The 21,911-nt window shown below is 41.4% G+C and overlaps 1 protein-coding gene across 1 annotated transcript in view; it reads right to left on the bottom strand.

Moving 5' to 3' along the window:
- The window catches only part of LOC126355876 (DNA cross-link repair 1A protein-like), a 60,740-nt gene that overhangs the window by 21,937 nt on the left and 16,892 nt on the right, over positions 1–21,911 (bottom strand). Inside the window, exons 3-5 of the mRNA XM_050006376.1 lie at positions 11,225–11,495; positions 4,131–4,343; positions 1,379–1,519 (exon numbers count right to left, since the gene is read on the bottom strand). Coding sequence (XP_049862333.1) covers positions 1,379–1,519; positions 4,131–4,343; positions 11,225–11,495 — 625 coding nt within the window. The remainder of the gene's footprint in view (positions 1–1,378; positions 1,520–4,130; positions 4,344–11,224; positions 11,496–21,911) is intronic.

The raw sequence follows: 21,911 nt of genomic DNA, 5'->3' as shown, positions 1-21,911 counted from the left end.
TTTTCCCCTCTCTCTAGTTGCAAGTGAAACGAGAAAGGAAATGACAAATACTAGTACATGGTACCCTCTGCCGCACACCATATGGTGGCTTGCAGAGAATCTATGTAGATGTAGATTTAAGAGTTTAATGTGCCACTGACATCGAGGTCATTAGAGACAGAGCACAAGCCTGGACTATTTCAAGGCGGGGGAAAGATATCAGCCACACCCTTTCAAAGGAATCATCTCATCATTTGCCTGGAGAGATTTAGGGAAACCACAGAAAACATAAATCTGTATGACAGGATGTGGATTTGAGCTCTTGTCTTCTTGAATGAAAGTCCAGTGTGCTAGCCATCGCGTCACCTCAGTTGGTCTTGCAAAGTGAGCACGACTCCTTTAATGGCATCCCAAGTGTGTTCAATAGTATTGAAACCACGTGAGCTGGAAGCCACACAAAGACCTTTCCATGTGTCAGGTTTTCTTAAACAATTCAGTAGCAATGAGATGAAGTACATTGGTTTTCTGAAGACGCAGGTCACCTGTGAGGTGCTTAGGCAAATCAATGGATGCTCAGGCAATAGGTTCCTACATTGTTCACCAGTTAAAAACAATGTCAGACAAACCAGGGATCTAATATTCAGTATTCACCTTAATTACATATCCCTCATTTAAGGACATTTTCACCACCTATTCAAACATTGCTCTGTTGAGAGGTGGAATATACCGCTCATGTAACTATGATGTGCTAATACTTTGCCATCACTAGGTGATAATAGGTACCACATATCAGTACAGCTGTGCTGCTTCCATATTTTAAGCATCCAATGGTAACACTCCTTTACACATGGCAATCTCGATGTTCTGTGATGAACAGTAAGTAGAAGTATACATGTGGGGTAGAGGCTGTGCAGTGGTGCTTCTGGGTAACATGTCTACAACTTGCAAGAGTTAACAGTGATCCCTGTCATCAACACATTACAGACCAGAGCAGCTCATTCTCATGGCAGTGCCTGCCCCCCCCCCCCCCCCCCACACACACACACAGAGGAATTTGTGGTACATCCTTTATAAAGCAGCTATAAAAAGCCCCAGGGCCTGTATGACCTCCATTATGAAGAGTCACATACTGCTTGTGTCCACAATCTGGCAACAATCAAACTCAATGAGATATGATGAATTTTGCCCTTCCTGAATTTGACTGTCACCCTATTTGACAATATAAGGTCTGATGATACTAAAAGTCATACCAAACTATTCAGACTGCCATAATGATAAGAGTGCTGAGTTTCCATCGCAATGGCTATATCTAATTCAACTGTTCATATGTGTATTTATGAAATAATATCATTTACATAATTATACTTCCTGTATATTCAACAGGTATTCCTAAACTTGCCTGTAACTGCACTGCAGTAGATTGGTTTACTGAAGCCTTTACGAAGACCTGTATAGTGGTCCAAATGAAAATGTGTCAGGAAGTATGAAGTAATGCCTGGAATGATCCCATACTGGAATGCATCAACAACAAATGTTGTATCTGAAAGAAGAATGCACAGAAAGACAGAATTACATCTCGGTTCATGTTAATAAAAATCAATGAAATTTATACACACAAACAATGGAAATTATTGACCAAACTAAATCGAATTTTACAGAAATTTTTCAACTGTCTAAATATTAGCAAATGAGAAACAAACTAAGAAGTAACAGATGGACTACAACACACTCAAAACGGATGTAGCAGGAATCAACACATAATGAGCAAAATATCTTTCATTAAGATATCTGCAGTGCACGTAAGACACACTGTAATACCAGATATGCCATTTGAAACTTAACTATGGAATGGATACTGTAACTCTAAAGTTTACAAGTATGAGAGGATAATTTCATGAGACAACTTCTGTTCATTTAGATCAGTTACAATCCCAATCAACACAGTGAAAGCTAAGTATTCCTAAACTGAAGCAGTTCCTTTGGATATATCAAAACCAAATGGCTCCCCCCGGCCACACAAGCATTCATTTTCTAGTAGTCTCACTGCCTGCTCAAAAAAGAAAGCCTTCCAACCTCTGTTGATATCTTTTTTTTGCCAGGGTTTAATACATTATAAGCAATGACAAGATCCTGTTGATATCTTTTTTGCCAGGGTTTAATACCTTATAAGCAATGACAAGATCCAAGTGTTTCACTGACTCAGACCAAGTTTAATAATGACCCAAACTCATAATAATTACATGGGCTTCACTAGGAACAGTATTTTGACAGTGATGTCCATAAGATTAGTTGTGTCACTATTCTGATGCCATGATCATGGTTCAATAGCAGTGACTCGCAGTCAACAGTGCTACAAGCCAACAGTCCATGGCTAGCTGAAGCCAGATAGTGCAATTGTCAACATGTAGAATCCAGAAGATTTATGAAACTATACACAACTTATTTTGTTTAAAGAGGTTGTTACATCATATGATGGTACATTAGATTTGATGAAGCTGAGTGGCTCCCATCATATATAATATTTAACAAAGCAAGAATTATCTCAAGCCATGGCTTTAGATAGTACCGTATTTCCTCGAATCTAAGCTGCATTCGAATCTAAGCCGCACCTGAAAAATGAGACTTGAAATCAAGGGGGGGGAAAAAAAAAAAAAAAAAAAAAAAAAAAAAAAAAAAAAAAAAAAAACCCGAATCTAAGCCACACCTGATATTTGAGACTCGAAATCCAAGGGAAAGGAAAAGCTTTAGACCGCATCTCCAAATTGAAACAAAGTTAGTCCATTGTAACATGGGACACAATTTAGGTTGAATGGGTGAAGATACAGTTACAGTAGTTTGGTTCGAGTCATAATCTTTAACAGTTAAGCTTTACCAATTAGCCATTGGTATATGCCGGGCGCTCCGTCCGTATTTATACGGGTACCCTTCCTTTTTCAGATGCTTCATCTGGTTTGAATGGATTACTTTTTTTTTGTTTTGATCTGTTAAGTGCCGTTCTCTTTCTTAGAGGTGTTTACGTCACTCTAAGTTGAAAATGCATTATTGTACTGTATCATGCATTGTTTGTCGCATTCTGATAATAAGTGTTTACAACCTGTCACTGCTCGCCGCATGGCTTGCTTTTGTGTGCACTACCGCCGCTTTACTTATTTATTTATTTTTAAAAAGAAGAGGAACTGTCTCATAAGCAGGACAATGGCAAGAGACTGCTATTTGTTGTTACTTACACTGCTGCTTTCTTTGATAATGATCAACAAGAACCAAATAATAGACTGCGTATGACAGATGATGTTCTGAGAGTTCAGCGAAAATTTTTCTCCGTTTGAAAATCTCTTTAGTACATTACATTCTGCACACAAATTAGAGTCATCTTAGATTTAAAAATCTAGTCAGTTGCTGTGCTTCATTCCTGACTGTATCACTATTCAGCAAAAGAATAATATGAATATAAACATGACATGATATGTATATTCTTCTGCGTTTGCGGTTGTCTCATTCTAGTTTCATGGTTTATTAGGCAAACAAGATTTAAATGACAGCAGCAAACACGAAAGAATACCTGGCATAATGTTTACATTATTTTCTACCTTTTCTATTAATTTATTTACTCACACACAGGTTTTGGCGACAGTATTTATTTTTGTGCCTCTAAAGCATGCCTGCATAGCACTACATAATATTCGACGGCAGAAGTTAGTTGTGGCGGCACCTATCAACATTTTTCAGAACTTCCACTTACTTTGCACTCGAATCTAAGCCGCAGGTGGTTACAAAAACCGGAAAAAAGTGTGGCTTAGATTCGAGTAAATACGGTAGCCAAATTACATATATCATGCTTCAGAATGAATGCTCACTAGCAAATGCCCATGGGTAGAGGCTGTAACAAGAGTCACAGGTTAAAATATTTGCATATGTTACGTGTACATCATGCTAGAGACTAAGGCCAACTGTTATTTTGTTTAGTACTAAAATTTTCTATGTTTGTTTAAAACTGCTACATTCCATTGCTTAATCAAATCTTTTTACTGTATTAAAATCTGAATTTCACTGGTAATACCCCCATTATGAACTACAATTTGCCAATTGAAACTACTGTCTAATAATATAACATGCAGGCCCACTTACGAATGGGAACATTATACAGCAATTACCTGGAATCTTCTTATAAAAAGGACATTTCTTCTCTTTTGAAGTATCAGACACATTGTTTCTTCCAGAAATGTTTCTTGGAGCACTCTTTCTTGGAGCAATACTTTCGCTACTTGATGACACACTTTCTGATGAAACGACCTGCATATCTTCATACCCTCTTGCCTTCATACGATCCATAAGTTTTTTCCACTCATCTTTTGCTGACTTTTTTCCTGCAGAATAGTAAACAATGAGGCTTACAAAAGGCAATATGCATTTTCTCTGCCATTAAGCAATGAAGGAACATTTGGAGCATAAACAGTGTGGAATCCAATATGTATAGAAAATTGCTATGACTAGATATGGATTGTGAGGGAAATTGGTAGTAGTAGTAGTAGTAGTAGTAGTAGTAGTTTTATTCATCCGTAGATCTCTTATTACAAGGATATAGGACATGTCAAAGTATTTACAAGCTTAGATCAATTTACAATAAGCTAATTCGTATACACATATATTTACAGACTTCTAGTTAGAGACAATCATTAGATTTTACTCCTGGTACACAATAATTTATTTACAAATAACTCATTAAATAATGTAATGCCACACTATTCACTCATATTTCACTATCAGTCACTGCACACACTATACACACATTGTTTCATAACACTTCACTCACTACACACACACACACACACACACACACACACACACACACACAGGTGATCCTTGGGCCATTTTCTGTACTGCAAGTTCCCATTTGCTATCCTGAAAAACTGAGTCAGCATCCCTTCATAATGAGTGAGATGTTGAGCTCAGAAAGAGGAAGAGGTGTTAGTATTGTGCTATGCATAGCTTGAGGGGAGAGTGTCTCTAGAAAGGAAAAAAGAAGAAAAATAATAAAGTGAAGGTGTTATGTGGAATATTGGATGTTTTATAATCATCATTATTATTATTATTTGTTTGTATAACATTTTTTTATCAAACCGCTACTCTGCTTTATCTAAGTAATCCTTCAATGTATAAAATGTATTGCATAACAGGTACTTTTTAGCTGCCTTCTTAAATAAGTGTATTTTTTAAATTTCTTTAATCTCTTTTGGTAATTTATTGTACAGTTTTATTCCTTGGTAGAAAATGCTGTTTTGAGTTTTATGTTTATTTTTTCTTGGTAAATGTAAGTTGAGTCTATCTCTTGTTGCATGGTCATGGACAGAGCTGTTTGTGCAGTAATTGCCAATGTTACTTTTGATGTGTACAACTGACTGGTAAATGTGTTCACATGGAGCAGTTAAAATTCCCAGTGTTTTGAACAGATCTTTACAATGAGCTCGACTACTATTTCTGGTTATTATTCTTATGGCTCTTTTCTGGAGTTTGAAAATTGTGTTCATATTTTGTGGATTTGTTCCCCAAAAAAGAATGCCATAGCTAAGAATTGAGTGTACATATGAATAATATGTAACTAAAAGACACTGCATGTTACACACAGATGATAGAATTCTAAGGGCATAACATGCTGATGACATTCTGTTTGCAAGTACCTTTGTGTGTTCGCACCACTTCAGCTGAGAGTCAATATTCATTCCTAGAAATTTTGCATTTGTTACACAGTCTATAGAGGTGCCATCTACATTTAATTTAACATTGTCATTTTTCCTCTTCAAACTGAAGTTCATGGCATTAGTTTTCTTTATGTTTAATGTCAATTTGTTGCTTATTGACCAATCGTAAACTTCCTTGAGAGTTTCATTTGCTTTCTCGGTAAGGAGTTCTCTTGTTCTCTCAGTGACTATAATATTGCTGTCATCAGCGAAGAGAATTTTCTCACCATGAGTAACACTACTGGGAAAGTCATTGATGTATATCAGGAATAGTATTGGTCCTAATATGCTACCTTGTGGAACCCCTATATTAATATGTTTTGGTTCTGATAAGTATTTTACTAAATGTTTAGATCTATTTGAAGTATGTGTTATCTCTACTCTTTGTACCCTATCTGTTAGGTATGATCGAAACCAGTCATTAGCTACCCCTCTTATTCCTAATGCTTCTAATTTATTTAATAGAATCTTGTGGTCGACTGTATCAAAAGCCTTAGAAAGATCCAAAAATATGCCTGTGACACACTCATCTTTATCAAGAGCATTAAGTACAACTTTTGTGAATTCTACTATGGCTGACTCCGTATTTTTGCCACTTCGAAAACCAAACTGTGATTTGCTTAAAAGATTGTATTTATTCAGATAATTCATTAATCTGTCTTTCATAATTGCTTCTATTATTTTTGAGAATGCTGACAGCAGGGAAATGGGCCGGTAATTTTCTATGTCTTCTGCATTACCTTTCTTAAGCAAAGGTACAACTCTTGCCTGTTTTAGCTGCTCTGGAAATGTCCCTGATGTGAAGGATTCATTTATTATATTTGTTAATGGGCCTTGTATAATCCCTATGCATTGTTTCAGTACACACATTGGTACATCATCTAAGCCTTCTGACTTTTTATTTTTTAGCTTTTGAACAGTTTTATTGACTTCATTCTCTGTGGTTGGAAGTAACATCATTGTATCTAGTGCAACAATTTTTGCAGGTGTTATATTTGTTTTGGGGAATTTTTGCTGTAACTACAAAATTGTTAAGACTTTCGTGGCCACTTGTTGACAAACTGCTTATTTGCTTCTGTCTCGGGTTCTTCGGCCGACGTTCGTGTGATGATTTTGCTGACGTTTCGCCAGCACAAGTGGCTGGCATTGTCAAAGCTTCACCCTCCATTGCCGGAGGTGAACTGGAGCCGGGCTCGCGGCCGCAGACTATATGTACCTTGCGCGCCAACGTCCGAGGGCTTCTCCGCGGTCATTTCCGCGGTCATTTCTGGTGCGTTTCTCCTCTTGCTACCTGCTACGGTCGTTCTCTGCAGTACGGGAAGCCAGGAGCCGTTTACCTTAAGGCTTTCTTCTTTCTTGTTGAAGCTGTTCCCGTGTTTGTGTATTTCTACAGCTTCTCTGTACAAGCGGGTGTGATAGTGCTTCTCTACAGCCAGAACTTCCGTGTCGGTGAATTTTATTACATGTACCTGGTCGGTCTCACTCAGTGCGTGTTCTGCCACGGCCGATTTTTCCACCTGTCCCAACCTGCAATGTCGCTTATGTTCTTTGATCCTGGTGTTGATTGATCTTCCAGTCATTCCGACATAAACTTTCCCGCATGTGCATGGTAAGCGGTATATTCCTGACATTGCAAGTGGGTCCCTTTTATCCTTTGCCGATCTAAGACATTCTTTGATCGGCAAAGGATAAAAGGGACCCACTTGCAATGTCAGGAATATACCGCTTACCATGCACATGCGGGAAAGTTTATGTCGGAATGACTGGAAGATCAATCAACACCAGGATCAAAGAACATAAGCGACATTGCAGGTTGGGACAGGTGGAAAAATCGGCCGTGGCAGAACACGCACTGAGTGAGACCGACCAGGTACATGTAATAAAATTCACCGACACGGAAGTTCTGGCTGTAGAGAAGCACTATCACACCCGCTTGTACAGAGAAGCTGTAGAAATACACAAACACGGGAACAGCTTCAACAAGAAAGAAGAAAGCCTTAAGGTAAACGGCTCCTGGCTTCCCGTACTGCAGAGAACGACCGTAGCAGGTAGCAAGAGGAGAAACGCACCGGAAATGACCGCGGAGAAGCCCTCGGACGTTGGCGCGCAAGGTACATATAGTCTGCGGCCGCGAGCCCGGCTCCAGTTCACCTCCGGCAATGGAGGGTGAAGCTTTGACAATGCCAGCCACTCGTGCTGGCGAAACGTCAGCAAAATCATCACACGAACGTCGGCCGAAGAACCCGAGACAGAAGCAAATAAGCAGTTTGCTGTAACTTCTCTGCAATACTTGAAAAATGCTCGTTTACATAGTTTGCTAAGTGTTGTGGATCATTTATTACCTTATCCCCCTCCCTTAGCAGTATGTTATTCTGCGTTTGTTTGCCTCTCCCCGTTTCCTTTTTTATAACATCCCAGACTGCTTTGCTTTTATTCTCTGCATTATATATTATTTTGTCATAAAATTAGATGAACCATCCTATCATTTACCTGATGTGACTGAGAGAAACCATGGAAAGCTAAATGTCAAAGGTAGAACAGGAATTTAAACCTTCAGCTGCCAAATATATGCTCAATATCTTAAAACACCCGGGCACCTTGCTCAATTCACCATTAGCCTGAAAATTCATACAGACCAGGCCTTGCAACAGAAAACTAAATATATTCAATAACGTAAAAGTCAAATCAGTACAGCATTTAATAGTGATGAGTAGTAAAAGTAAAATGAACCATTACAAAACAATGAAACTTGTACTGTTTTACTCAGACATTTGATCTGTCTCGTCAACTGAGATTTCACTAGAATATAATGCTAGCAGTTCCCACTGTATATGAAGCACCATGAGTATAAATGAAATACAAACTATAAAAAACTACATATACAAAATTTTAGTGTAGTTCAAGAAGATAAAGGAAATACTTTTTTTATGTGACAAAAATGTCACAGATACACCGTTCTGCACTAGGGATCCATAAGGCTTTGACACTAGTGATGTTTTAAGATGGTGTTCGAGCTGCTGTCAGAATCTGCCGAAAATGTTATCCACTTACATTAATGCAAAACTGGCATCTACATGCTAATGATTGTCTAACACACTCAAATCAACCAGATGTTTTGCAAATAATGGCTGCAGTATCAGCCAAATGGGCAACTAGCTCTTTGGAGTATCTAATACACCAAACACTTCATCTCCCTCTACAAAAAGAAATTCACAGGCCAGGAACATATCTAAAACAATATTCATCACAGACAGTTGAACACTGTCTCTGAACATCACTAGTGCACAGACAGACACCAAACCTAAGACTAAAATTACTGCTTACTGATAATTTTGATTCCGAGAACTGACTTTACTGATTTGAACATAAAAAGATGATCTAAATACTGACTCAGATTTTTCTTTAGGGAAGAAGGGGCAATTGCATTTTTTTAAATCTAGTTTCCACCATACTCATAACCAGCCAACTCAAATTTGTGTATTGTTTTAACTATGGTCAACATATAAAACAGTAAAGGTTTTACATAGAAAACATACACTTCAGAAAAATAGAGGTAAAGATGAGTTTTGGAGAGATCTTTACTGTTATCTTTCACTGAAGCTCCATATTTTCATCCTCCCAGGAGACAAAGACTCCACCACTGTCAAGATGAAAGGCAGTGACCACCTAACAAAAGGCTTCTAGCAGCTGTCTGACTTCTCCACCTACCAGCTCTGCCACAATGATCCAATCCTAGAAGTCCAACATAACCCCCAATCTTTACTGAAGTCCTCAGACCTATCCCGGAATCTCTCACCCAGGTCCACCTCCCTCCTCGCTTCCATGAAAACCTTTCACACTCAACTTCTACATGCTCTCCAAAACCAATACACTCAATAATTCCGGACACCTTACTGTAGGTTGTTATTGTACCTTTACTGAAAGAATTTCTACCCTTCTTGTTCAACACCTCCAACCAATTGCTCAAAACTCCAAAAAATCAAAGGTACTAACAAGTTCTTTCACCAAATCTCCACCAATCCCATTTCTTTACCTTCTTAAACCCCACTCACCACTATTAATGCCACCTGATCTCCCTATACACAAACACCCCTCATTCCCAAGGTCTTGCTGCTACCAAACACTACCTCTCCTAACATCCTCTACATTCTAAAACCACTTCTAATTCCTCATACACTTTACCAACTACATTGTGTCACACAACTACTTCTCCTTAGAGGGAAACGGATATAAACACAAATATATGCAGCACAGCGTTAGACACATGCAGGGCATCCCCCCCCCCTCCCCCCTGCCAACCTTTCGATGGGCCATCTACAGGAAAACTTCCAAAACTTCCTAGCCTTGTTTGGTTCATGTTCACTATGAAATCTTAATAATCTCCCTATAATCCCACCCCGCCCGCCAAAAAAAGAAAAACACCAACCGCAAACAGATTTCCTGTGCAGTATTCTCAAGCTCCCCCAATCCTCCCAGCATCCCCAAGAATCAGTTGCAAAGAAGTGACCCCTGACCCTCATCACCCAATACCTTCCTGGATTGGAACGAACTGAACCATATTCTTCGCCAGAGCTTTGATTATCTTTTATCGTGCCCTGAAATGGGGGACATCCTATCCGAGATCCTTCCCACCCCTGCCAAAGCAGGGTTCTGCAGCCCACCCAACTTGACAACATCCTGGTCGATCCATATACTAACTCCTGCTCCCAATCCATTGCCACAGGGATCATATCCCTGTGGATGACCCAGATGCAAGACATGCTTACCCACACACCCAGCACTTTTTTTTTTCCAGGCCTGTTACGCGCTTACCTTACCCCATCACACGGAGGGCCACCTGTGAAAGAAGCCATGTCAGTTTCCAACTGTTGCTGCAATCACTACACAGCTTGTCATGTCCGTATAACTACAAATCAGCTGTCCATCGGAATGAATAGTGACTGCCAAACAGTGGTCAACAACAAGGTGGACCACCTGGTGGCATAACATGCAGCTGAGCACAATTGTCTTGATTTCAATGGTTGTTTCACAATTCAGGTCATCTGAATCCTTCCTTCCACCACCAGCTTTCTTAACTATTTGGTGAACTTTGTTAACACGTCCTCCACTACTGTAACTCTGGCCTTAATCTTCATTAACCCACAGCTTCCATACCCTCCATCCAACAGTTTCCCCTTCCTCTGTCGTATCACCCTCTCCCAATCCAAGTCACCTTCACTGTGTGCCACTCCCCAACGGCTGCGACACCCACCCACCTGCACCACACACCTGCCACTCCTCCCAGTGGTCTCTTTTGTTCTTAAAGTATTTGCAGTGTTTAGTGTTCTCTCTCTCTCTCTCTCTCTCTCTCTCTCTCTCTCTCTCTCTCTCTCTCACGCACACACACACACACACACACACACACACACACACACACACACACACACACACCTATTGATATTGTGTCTAGAAGATACTTACTACAATTGCTACAGTCAGAGTATGCTAGAAGTAAAATTTTTGTCACTTACTCTCTTTATCATCAGCTACAACTGGTTTCTGTGTATATGAAACATTTGTAGAGTAGGTGCCTCCTGAACTAACACATGACACAACAGATACTTCTTTCATAGGCTGTACAAGTGCTTGTTTCCCAGAAAATCCCAGCCCATCAAGAGATGATTCAAATCTTGGCTCCAAGCACCTCCTCTTTGGTGATGGTGTTTTAACTGTACTTCTTTGATTTGCTACTGTACATTCTACATGCATAGCACTCCTGCAGTTGCACATTTCTACATTTACCTGCAAACATTACAACTACATTTCATGACATGAAAAATGCTACAAAGGCATTAAATGGGTACAGACAGACAGTAAAAATGTGTCATTCGCATAGTCCAGTATCTGATTTAACCGACTCAATAAATTACAAGAAATTAATATACTAATGGAAACTCCAGGATGGAAGTTACAAGGATTTATATTATATTGTATAAACTGTGTAAAGCTTGCAAACTGTCACATATTTTGTAATTACCTGATATATCAGCATGAAGACATTGCCCTCTATACTTGGATGTTGTAGATTTCATTAAAATCTTTAATTGGCTATGATCAAATGTGGAATACAGTGTTTACGAGTTGCAACTGCTTTAACTGTCATCTTCACCTCAGAATACAAACATGCAGTGTCTACATCAAGAGAAGAGTTATCACAGTTTGTCATCACAATACAATACAATATACACTCCTGGAAATGGAAAAAAGAACACATTGACACCGGTGTGTCAGACCCACCATATTTGCTCCGGACACTGCAAGAGGGCTGTACAAGCAATGATCACATGCACGGCACAGCGGACACACCAGGAACCACGGTGTTGGCCGTCGAATGGCGCTAGCTGCGCAGCATTTGTGCACCGCCGCCGTCAGTGTCAGCCAGTTTGCCGTGGCATACGGAGCTCCATCGCAGTCTTTAACACTGGTAGCATGCCGCGACAGCGTGGACGTGAACCGTATGTGCAGTTGACGGACTTTGAGCGAGGGCGTATAGAGGGGATGCGGGAGGCCGGGTGGACGTACCGCCGAATTGCTCAACACGTGGGGCGTGAGGTCTCCACAGTACATCGATGTTGTCGCCAGAGGTCGGCGGAAGGTGCACATGCCCGTCGACCTGGGACCGGACCACAGCGACGCACGGATGCACGCCAAGACTGTAGGATCCTATGCAGTGCCATAGGGGACCACACCGCCACTTCCCAGCAAATTAGGGACACTGTTGCTCCTGGGGTATCGGCGAGGACCATTCGCAACCGTCTCCATGAAGCTGGGCTACGGTCCCGCACACCGTTAGGCCATCTTCCACTCATGCCCCAACATCGTGCAGCCCGCCTCCAGTGGTGTCGCGACAGGCGTGAATGGAGGGACGAATGGAGACGTGTCGTCTTCAGCGATGAGAGTCGCTTCTGCCTTGGTGCCAATGATGGTCGTATGCGTGTTTGGCGCCGTGCAGGTGAGCGCCACAATCAGGACTGCATACGACCGAGGCACACAGGGCGAACACCCGGCATCATGGTGTGGGGAGCGATCTCCTACACTGGCCGTACACCTCTGTTGATCGTCGAGGGGACACTGAATAGTGCACGGTACATCCAAACCATCATCGAACCCATCGTTCTACCATTCCTAGACCGGCAAGGGAACTTGCTGTTCCAACACGACAATGCACGTCCGCATGTATCCCGTGCCACCCAACGTGCTCTAGAAGGTGTAAGTCAACTACCCTGGCCAGCAAGATCTCCGGGTCTGTCCCCCATTGAGCATGTTTGGGACTGGATGAAGCGTCGTCTCACGCGGTCTGCACGTCCAGCACGAACGCTGGTCCAACTGAGGTGCCAGGTGGAAATGGCATGGCAAGCCGTTCCACAGAACTACATCCAGCATCTCTACGATCGTCTCCATGGGAGAATAGCAGCCTGCATTGCTGCGAAAGGTGGATATACACTGTACTAGTGCCGACATTGTGCATGCTCTGTTGGCTGTGTCTATGTGCCTGTGGTTCTGTCAGTGTGATCATGTGATGTATCTGACCCCAAGAATGTGTCAATAAAGTTTCCCCTTCCTGGGACAATGAATTCATGGTGTTCCTATTTCAATTTCCAGGAGTGTATGTACGTGAAGTACAAACATCTTTTTAGTAATCTGAATATGACAAAAGATAAAGTAATAACGCCCAATCACAACATAAGTCAAAATTTTCCAGTCCAAGATAGCAAACAGTCTATCTGCTGCACATATGTACACTGCTGAGGGCAGGAGAAAATTAGAACACCTGAAAATACAATGTCAATTTTGATCCGATGATGGCATATGCTACCAGGAAGAAAGTAAATGTACTGATAATCATTTCAACATCATCCCGCAACAGATAATGTAGTGGCATAGCTAGCAGAGTGCCATCAGTGTTTACCCTTTAATAAGGAATGCTCACAGCCAGAAGCCTCTGTGTGTTGCAAACGTGTGAAGCAAACAGGCAACCATACCATGGAAATACATTCTTGAGTCCTACAGCCAAATGAGCGAGTTGGAAAGGAATCACACTGGGGCCTTCCCAGTCGTGGAATGGCCCTTTCAGAGAATTGCCACACAAGTTGGAGGTGCTGCATCAGTTGTGCAACGATGCTTGTATCAGTGATCACATGAACATTCTCACACCTATGGATGAGGTTCTGGATGTCCATGCAGCACAAGACACCCACCAGGATTATCGAACTGTAATGGAAACACTGGCAGATCATACAGCAACCTCAGCACAAATAAGAGGGCTTGTGAGCTCAAATGTGTCAACATTAACTTTTGCCAACCAGTTATTAACAGTGGGACTGCGAGCATGCACACCTCTAGACTGTCTTCCGCTCTCGCCACAGCGACGACTTGCACTGCCTGACTCGTGCCATCAGTGGATCACTTGGAAGAAAGAGAGGCATGCTGTGGACTTCAACAATGAAAGCAAATTCTGCTGCGAACAAGTGAGGGTCGTTTCACATACAACATAAACCTGTTGAATGCTGTCTCATAGAATGCGTTCATCCAAGTCACACTGGCCCCAAACCAAGCCTTATGGTCTGTGGTGCAATAAGCTACAACTCTCATTCACCTCTGGTATTTCTCAAGGGCCACTAACAGTGCTCGGTGCATGTAGAATGCTGTTAGACCCATTCTTCTGGCGTTCTTGCAAAATGATGGTGATGTGCTGTTTCATCAGGATAATGCTCGTCCACACACTGCCTGTGAAACTAAACATGCTCTGCAAGACTTGCAGCAATTCCCCTGGCCAGCACAATCTCCAAACTTGTCTCCAATCAAGCACGTGTGAGATATCATGGGACGAGAAGCGATGATGCAACTTGTCAACCAACAGCTCTTGTAGAACTAAATGGACGGGTCGATCAGGTGTGGTATAACATATCCTAGGACTAGATGTCAGAGTCAGTGATAGCACTACCACTCATGGAGCTACACCATGTACTAATACGGATGTCTCTACATAGGTCAGTACCTGGTACCTCAGAACCACTTCTGCTATTGATCTGTAAATGTAATCATTTCACATAATCCATATGCACTGTTGCAACATAAATCTTGAATGAATTGGAAATCTCTAAAGAGGAGTATTATTTTTTTTCCAGCAATATGTACTGTAAATGCAACTCTTTAAGTTGAAATTTCATTAAGGATGGTAATACCATAATGATAAAGTGTCTTACAAATTCTCTTGCTGTATACACCACATGTTTATATCCTAATCTGAAGATGGCCATTTAAGCATTCAAAACTATTTTCTACACTGCGATCTTGGCCAAATAAAGGTTTTAATAAAATCTACAATATGACAATGGAAACTTCAGGATGGAATAATGACAATATTACAAAAAGAATAGTTGCTACTTAGCATGTATTGGAGACAGTGAGTCACAGACAAACACAATAAGAAGACTGTCAAACAAAGCTTTTGGCCAAACAGGCCATCGTCAGAATAGATAAAACACACACGCACACAAAAGCACAAAAGAAACACACACACACAACCTCTCCAGCTGCCAAGGCCAGACTGCAAGCAGCAGCGCATGATGGGAGAAGCTAAGAGGTGGTGCGAGGAAGGAGTAAGCTGGGGTGGGATTGCAGGGTAGGGGTGGGACACAGTAAAGTGCTGGTTGTGGGAGCATACAAGGACGAGGTGGATGAGGTGGGGAGAGGGTAGGGCAGCTGGGTGCGTCGGGACGTTAGACAGAGGGCAGTTGGGGAGGGGGGGGGGGGGGGGGGGGACTGGTAGGGAAACGGCAAACGAGGGAAGTAAAAAGATTGTGAGTGTGTTGGTGGAATGGAGGTCTGTATAGTGCTGAAATGGGAACAGGGAAGGGTGAGGATAATGACTAAAGAAGGTTGAGGCCAGGAGGGTTAAGGGAACGTAGAATATATTGTATGGAGAGATCCATCTGCACAATTCAGAACAGCTGGTGTTGGTGGGAAGGGCAGATGGTACAGGGTATGAAGCAATCATTGAAATGAAGAACATTATGTTTAGCAGCATGCTCAGCAATGGGTGGTCCAGCTGTTTCTTGGGCACAATTCATCTGCGGCCTTTAATACGGACAGATACCTTGTTGGTTATCATGCTCGTGTAAAATGCATCATGACTCGTATCCCCCTAATAGACCTAGATGCAAGACCTGCCCCATACATCCTCCTCCACTACTGACTCCAGCCCTGTCAAAAACTAAACTGCAACCACTGTACTGTATTCTACGTGGGCATGACAACCAACAAGCTGTGGCCAAGAAACAGCTGGACCACCCTGTTCCTGAGGATGCTACCAAACAAGATGTTCTTCATTTGAATGACTGCTTCACAGCCTATGCCACCTGGATTCTTCCCACCAACACCAGCTTTTCCAAATTGCACAGGTTGGAACTCTCCCTGCAATATGACCTACATTTCCATAACCATCCCAGCCTCAACCTTCATTAGTCATGTCCTTACCCAGCTATACCCTTCTCTGTTCCCGTTCCATCACTACATAGCCCTCTCGACCAACTCACCCACAGTCTTACTGCTTCTAGCTGCCCTACCCTCCTCCGACCTCATCCCTGACTGCACCCACAACCAGCACTTTACTGTCCCCCACCCCTACCCTGACACTACTCTCCCTCACTGCTTCCACCTCCCCCTTCTGGCTTTGACAGTCGTGTGTGTGTGTGTGTGTGTGTGTGTGTGTGTGTGTGTGTGTGTGTGTGTGTGTGATGAAGGCCTGTTTGACCGAAAACTGTCTTTTTGTTGTGCCTATCTGCGACTGTACAATATGACACATATTTGTACAGGGGAAGGTGAGGGACGTTTCTAATACGATGCTGTGAACAACTACAGCTGAAATTACATTAACTAGTATTTGGCTTTTCCTTTAGTAGCTATATTGCAAATTATGAAAATTTTTCATTGGCTATGTTTCACTAATATTGGTCAAACATCATCAGTTGCTACAAACAACTTTCTGGGGAGGGCAACCACAGTTTAGAGACATTGTAAATAATAGCTGTACAGCTATGCAGCTTTTGGAAACACCTCTTCATTCCTGACTTTTGTTAGTTGTTATGATGTTATAGAGTGTTGGGTGTATTTTATTGTTGTTCACATCATCATTTGGGATTCCGTGAACACTTTGCATACATAGCACATTTTTACAATTGAATTACTACAGAATTCAATACAGTGTAGTTGATGTTTTGTACACATTACTTATGGAGTTTATCACTTTCTATCTGCTTTGCTGACAGCTGGTTACTTTTCTCCTTGTTGATGGTGGTTGCAACTGGAAAAAAGCTTGATATCACATTCACTGCTAGCTCTTTTTGGATTCAGGGATGTGGAATGGTGAGGAAGATGGAGTAAGGGAGGAGGGAGGGAGGGAGAGAAGGAGAGGAATACACACAGAGAGAGAAAGTAAGTTGTTGGGTGACGAGGGTAGAAGGTGTAGTAGAAGAAGGCAACTGGGGTGTGAAATCTAATGTGGAGAGAGGAAGGATCCTATGGTTATATTTAATACTGTACTGTATTGTCTATTAATTCATTAAATGTGTGGTTTGCCATACTGGTCTGATCATTTAAGAATTGCTACTTTTCTGTTATCTCATGACTGTGATAATTTTTTCTGCAGGATGAGATGTTTCTTGTCTCTTACAATTATGATATGCATGTCCCTGTTCCTTGTGATCATTTTATGGTGATGCTGGTGTATGAGTTGAGTGGTTTATTCTGTGTTTCTATGCTCTTTGTCTTGGGTATCAAATGTTCTACTAGCTTTCCAGTCACACCTTCCATCGTGTGTTGCACTTTAATCGGTACATAACTGATTTCTGATACAGATGGGTTGAAGCCACCTCTCCAAACACACTGAAACATAGGAGGAGACAGAAAAGGCCAAAATACTAAAAGTCTTTTTCCACAACTGTTTCAGAGAGGCAGAGTGCACTGCAGTTCCTCTTTTAAATAGTCACATGATGAACAAAATGACAGACATCGAAATAAGTGGCCACAGAACAGAACAGCAACTGAAATTCCTCAACAGAGGAAAGGCCGCTGGACCTGATGGGATACCAATTTGGTTCTACAAAGACCATGAAAAACAACTTGCTCCTTAAGAAGCAAAGCATTCCTAATGACTGGAAAAAATCATTCCCATTTTCAAGAAGGGTCACTGAAGAGAGGCACAAAACTGTATGCCTGTACTCTGAAGTTGGTCTGTTGTCGAGTTTTGCAACAAGTTTAATGCTCTTTTATTATGAAATATCCGAAGATTGAAAATCCCCTCTTTAGGAATCAACATGGACTCCAGAAACAACAACTGTGTGAAACCCAGCTTGCTCTGTTTGACCACAAGACCCAGAAAGCAGTTGATACAGGCACCCAGGTATGTGCTGTGCTCCTTCACTTTCCATTCTAAAATGATATTTTTGGCTCAGAAGTAGGTGGTTTGGGCAATAAGTCGTGTAAGTTCGTGAACCTCTTGTCGACCCCTGTTCACCAGTCTATATATTTTGACACTGGCCTCTCTCTGTATATATATTCTTTACTGTCATTTCCTATTAACAATGTCAGCTTATTCCCAAGAATAAGCAGCTTTCACTCCGTTAATACTCGTCAGAAAGCAAACCTGCATTTGGATTGGGCTTCGTTAACTCTTGTGCAAAAAAGTGTGCAGTATACTGCTGCACCCATTTTCAATAAGCTACCACAAGAATTCAAAAATCTTAGCAGTAATTCATGTGCTTTTAAATCAAATCTGAAGAGCTTCCTCATGGGTCACTCCTTATATTCTGTAGAGGAGTTCCTTGAAAAATTAAGCTGATTCTTATGTTGTATAGTTGATTGTGTTTACCTGAACTTATAGCTTGATTATTTTTTTTTTTGTTTTGTTTCATAAACATTTTATTTTTATCTGTTATTACTTTTATGTTGTAATTTCATGTACTGACATGTTCCATGACCTTGGAGACTTGCTCCTCAACTTGGTCCTACGGAACTTGACATGTAAATAAATACATAAAAAGGTGTTCAATAGAGTACTGCAATGCTGTCTAATGAACAAAATACATGTGTATGAAGTATCAGACCAACAATTCGATTGGATTGAAGAATTTCTAGCAAAGAGAACATGGCAAGTCATTCTCACTGGAGATAAGTCTTCACACATAAAAGTAGCTTTGGATGTGTTCCATGGGCGTTTTATAGGATCATTGTGTTTAATGTAATATATAAATGACCAGGTAGATAATGTTGGAAGTTCCATGAGGCTTTTTGTAAATAATGCTGTTGTATACAGAGAAGTCACAGCATTACAAAACTGTACTGAAATGCAGGAAGATCTCCAGAGGATTGACACTTGGCGCAGGGAGTGGCAATCAGAAAGACCTTCATTTTATGACTACACAATTGCAGAACAACAACTGAAAGCAGTTACTTCCATAAAATGTCTAGGAACATGTGTACAGAGTGATCTGATGTGAAACGATCATATAAAATTAACGGTGGGTAAGGCAGATGCCAGACTGAGATTCACTGGAAGAAACACCAGGAAACGTACAGCTTCATTTAGTAAGTGTGTAAGCGTCATGAAGATGCTCCTCCAAATCTCGTTGAAGACACTGCAAGAGAGGTATTATGCATCACCATGTGGTCTACTGCTTAAGTTTGAAGAGTGTGTACTTAACAGCAGAGAAACTAAACCAGTTCACTATAGACAAAATGACAGAAAAAATCAGACCATTTGGCAGTAAAAGCATGAAACTGGGCCAGCGTGTGATGTCAGAAACAGGATGTGTAAGAAATACAACGCTCACTCAGTATTCGCCTATGCTACTTGTGCTAAGGATTGCTTGATTCATCGCACTGATTACGGACCCGAAATGGTGTTTGAATTACCATGACAGCATCTGAATACCATCAAATATGCTATATATATGTGCATGTACTACTATATGTATATGTGATATATGTTCATCAGAGGTGAGGGTATCATCTGGAGTGCCCCAGGGAACTGTGGTAGGTCTGCTGTTGTTTTCTATCTACATAAACGATATTTTGGATAGGGTGGATAGCAATGTGTGGCTGTTTGCTGATGATACTGTGGTGTATGGGAAGGAGTCGTCATTGAGTGACTGTAGGAGGATACAAAATAACTTGGACAGGATTTGTGATTGGTGTAAAGAATGGCAGCTAACTCTAAATATAGATAAATGTAAATTAATGCAGATGAATGGGAAAAAGAATCCCGTAATGTTTGAATACTCCATTAGTAGTGTAGCGTCGATTAAATATTTGGGCGTAACATTGCACAGCGATATGAAATGGAACAAGCATGTAACGGCAGTTGTGAGGAAGGCGGATAGTCGTCTTCGGTTCATTGGTAGAATTTTGGGAAGATGTGGTTCACCTGTAAAGGAGACCACTTATAAAACACTAATATGACCTATTCTTGAGTACCGCTCGAGCGTTTGGGATCCCTATCAGGTCAGATTGAGGGAGGACATAGAAGCAATTCAGAGGTGTGCTACTAGATTTGTTACTGGTAGGTTTGATCATCACGCGAGTGTTACGGAAATGTTTCAGGAACTCGGGTGGGAGTCTCTAGAGGAAATGGGACGCTCTTTTTGTGAATCGCTACTGAGGAAATTTAGAGATCCAGCATTTGAAGCTGACTGCAGTACAACTTATATTTCACGGAAAGACCACAAAGATAAGATAAGAGAGATTAGGACTTGTACAGAGGCATATAGGAAGTCATTTTTCCCTCATTCTGTTTGGGAGTGGAACAGGTAGAGAAGGTGCCAGTTGTGGTACGAGGTACCCCCCGCCACACACTGTATGGTAGATTGCGGAGTATGTATGTAGATGTAGAAATATGAAGCACAGAGGCTATACAAGCTTTAAGAAGGCACTTACAATGGCTTACTATCTACCATCACGGCTTAACAAAGAAAGAAAGCCAGTTTTACCAACATTCACTTTTCTTTCTTCTAAAATCGCTTATCTTCATCATTTGCAGCTTGAAATGACACCTTCACCTGTTTTATAACGAAGATAAATACTACAAAATTACCTTCGATGGGTATATGGACTCAAGCATTCAAGGTGACTGCTCTGAGGTCTTTCTCACGACATAATGGTTAGAGTGCTGAAGTGGTTATCTGAAGGTGCAGAATTCAAAGCTACTTGTTTCCATTTTTTTTATCATTTGTATGAATACATTGGAATGAAAAAGACAGCAAAATTCTGGCCAATGTTTACCCAAATTATGAAATTGAGTATGAGAGTAACGAAATAGATGGCCTTACTGCATATTGACTTTGCTACAATTCAAATCTTTTTTTATTCAAGTGGCTAAAGTTTCTGTGAGATCTGACGTGCCTGATTTCCTGTAACTGTTGGATCTTCTTTACCTTGAAAATGGTACTGGAAATTTCCTTTGTTCAGATTTTTTGTCACCATGCAGTGTTTTAGCTGGGAGTTAAGTAGAGTCAGTTAAGTGGAGACTGGTAGCAATGTATGTTTCTGGTTCTGTGGGAGTAATCTGCAACTTAACTTAATGTAACAAGGTTGCCCCGTGCAGTGAGCCTGCATGCCTTATTGCACTAGCTCTGTGTTTATGTTTGTCACCACAAGCTGCAAAAGTAAGAAACCATCTACACTCCTGGAAATTGAAATAAGAACACTGTGAATTCACTGTCCCAGGAAGGGGAAACTTTATTGACACATTCCTGGGGTCAGATACATCACATGATCACACTGACAGAACCACAGGCACATAGACACAGGCAACAGAGCATGCACAATGTTGGCACTAGTACAGTGTATATCCACCTTTCGCAGCAATGCAGGCTGCTATTCTCCCATGGAGACGATCGTAGAGATGCTGGATGTAGTCCTATGGAACGGCTTGCCATGCCATTTCTACCTGCCGCCTCAGTTGGACCAGTGTTCGTGCTGGACGTGCAGACCGTGTGAGACGACGCTTCATCCAGTCCCAAACATGCTCAATGGGGGACAGATCCGGAGATCTTGCTGGCCAGGGTAGTTGACTTACACCTTCTAGAGCACGTTGGGTGGCACAGGATACATGCGGACGTGCACTGTCCTGTTGGAACAGCAAGTTCCCTTGCCCGTCTA

Source organism: Schistocerca gregaria, chromosome 3, assembly GCF_023897955.1.
Source record: "Schistocerca gregaria isolate iqSchGreg1 chromosome 3, iqSchGreg1.2, whole genome shotgun sequence".
In the NCBI taxonomy this organism is placed as follows: Eukaryota; Metazoa; Arthropoda; class Insecta; order Orthoptera; family Acrididae; genus Schistocerca; species Schistocerca gregaria.
Note: the sequence above shows the minus strand (reverse complement) of the source record. Positions and strands in the feature narration are given on the sequence as shown.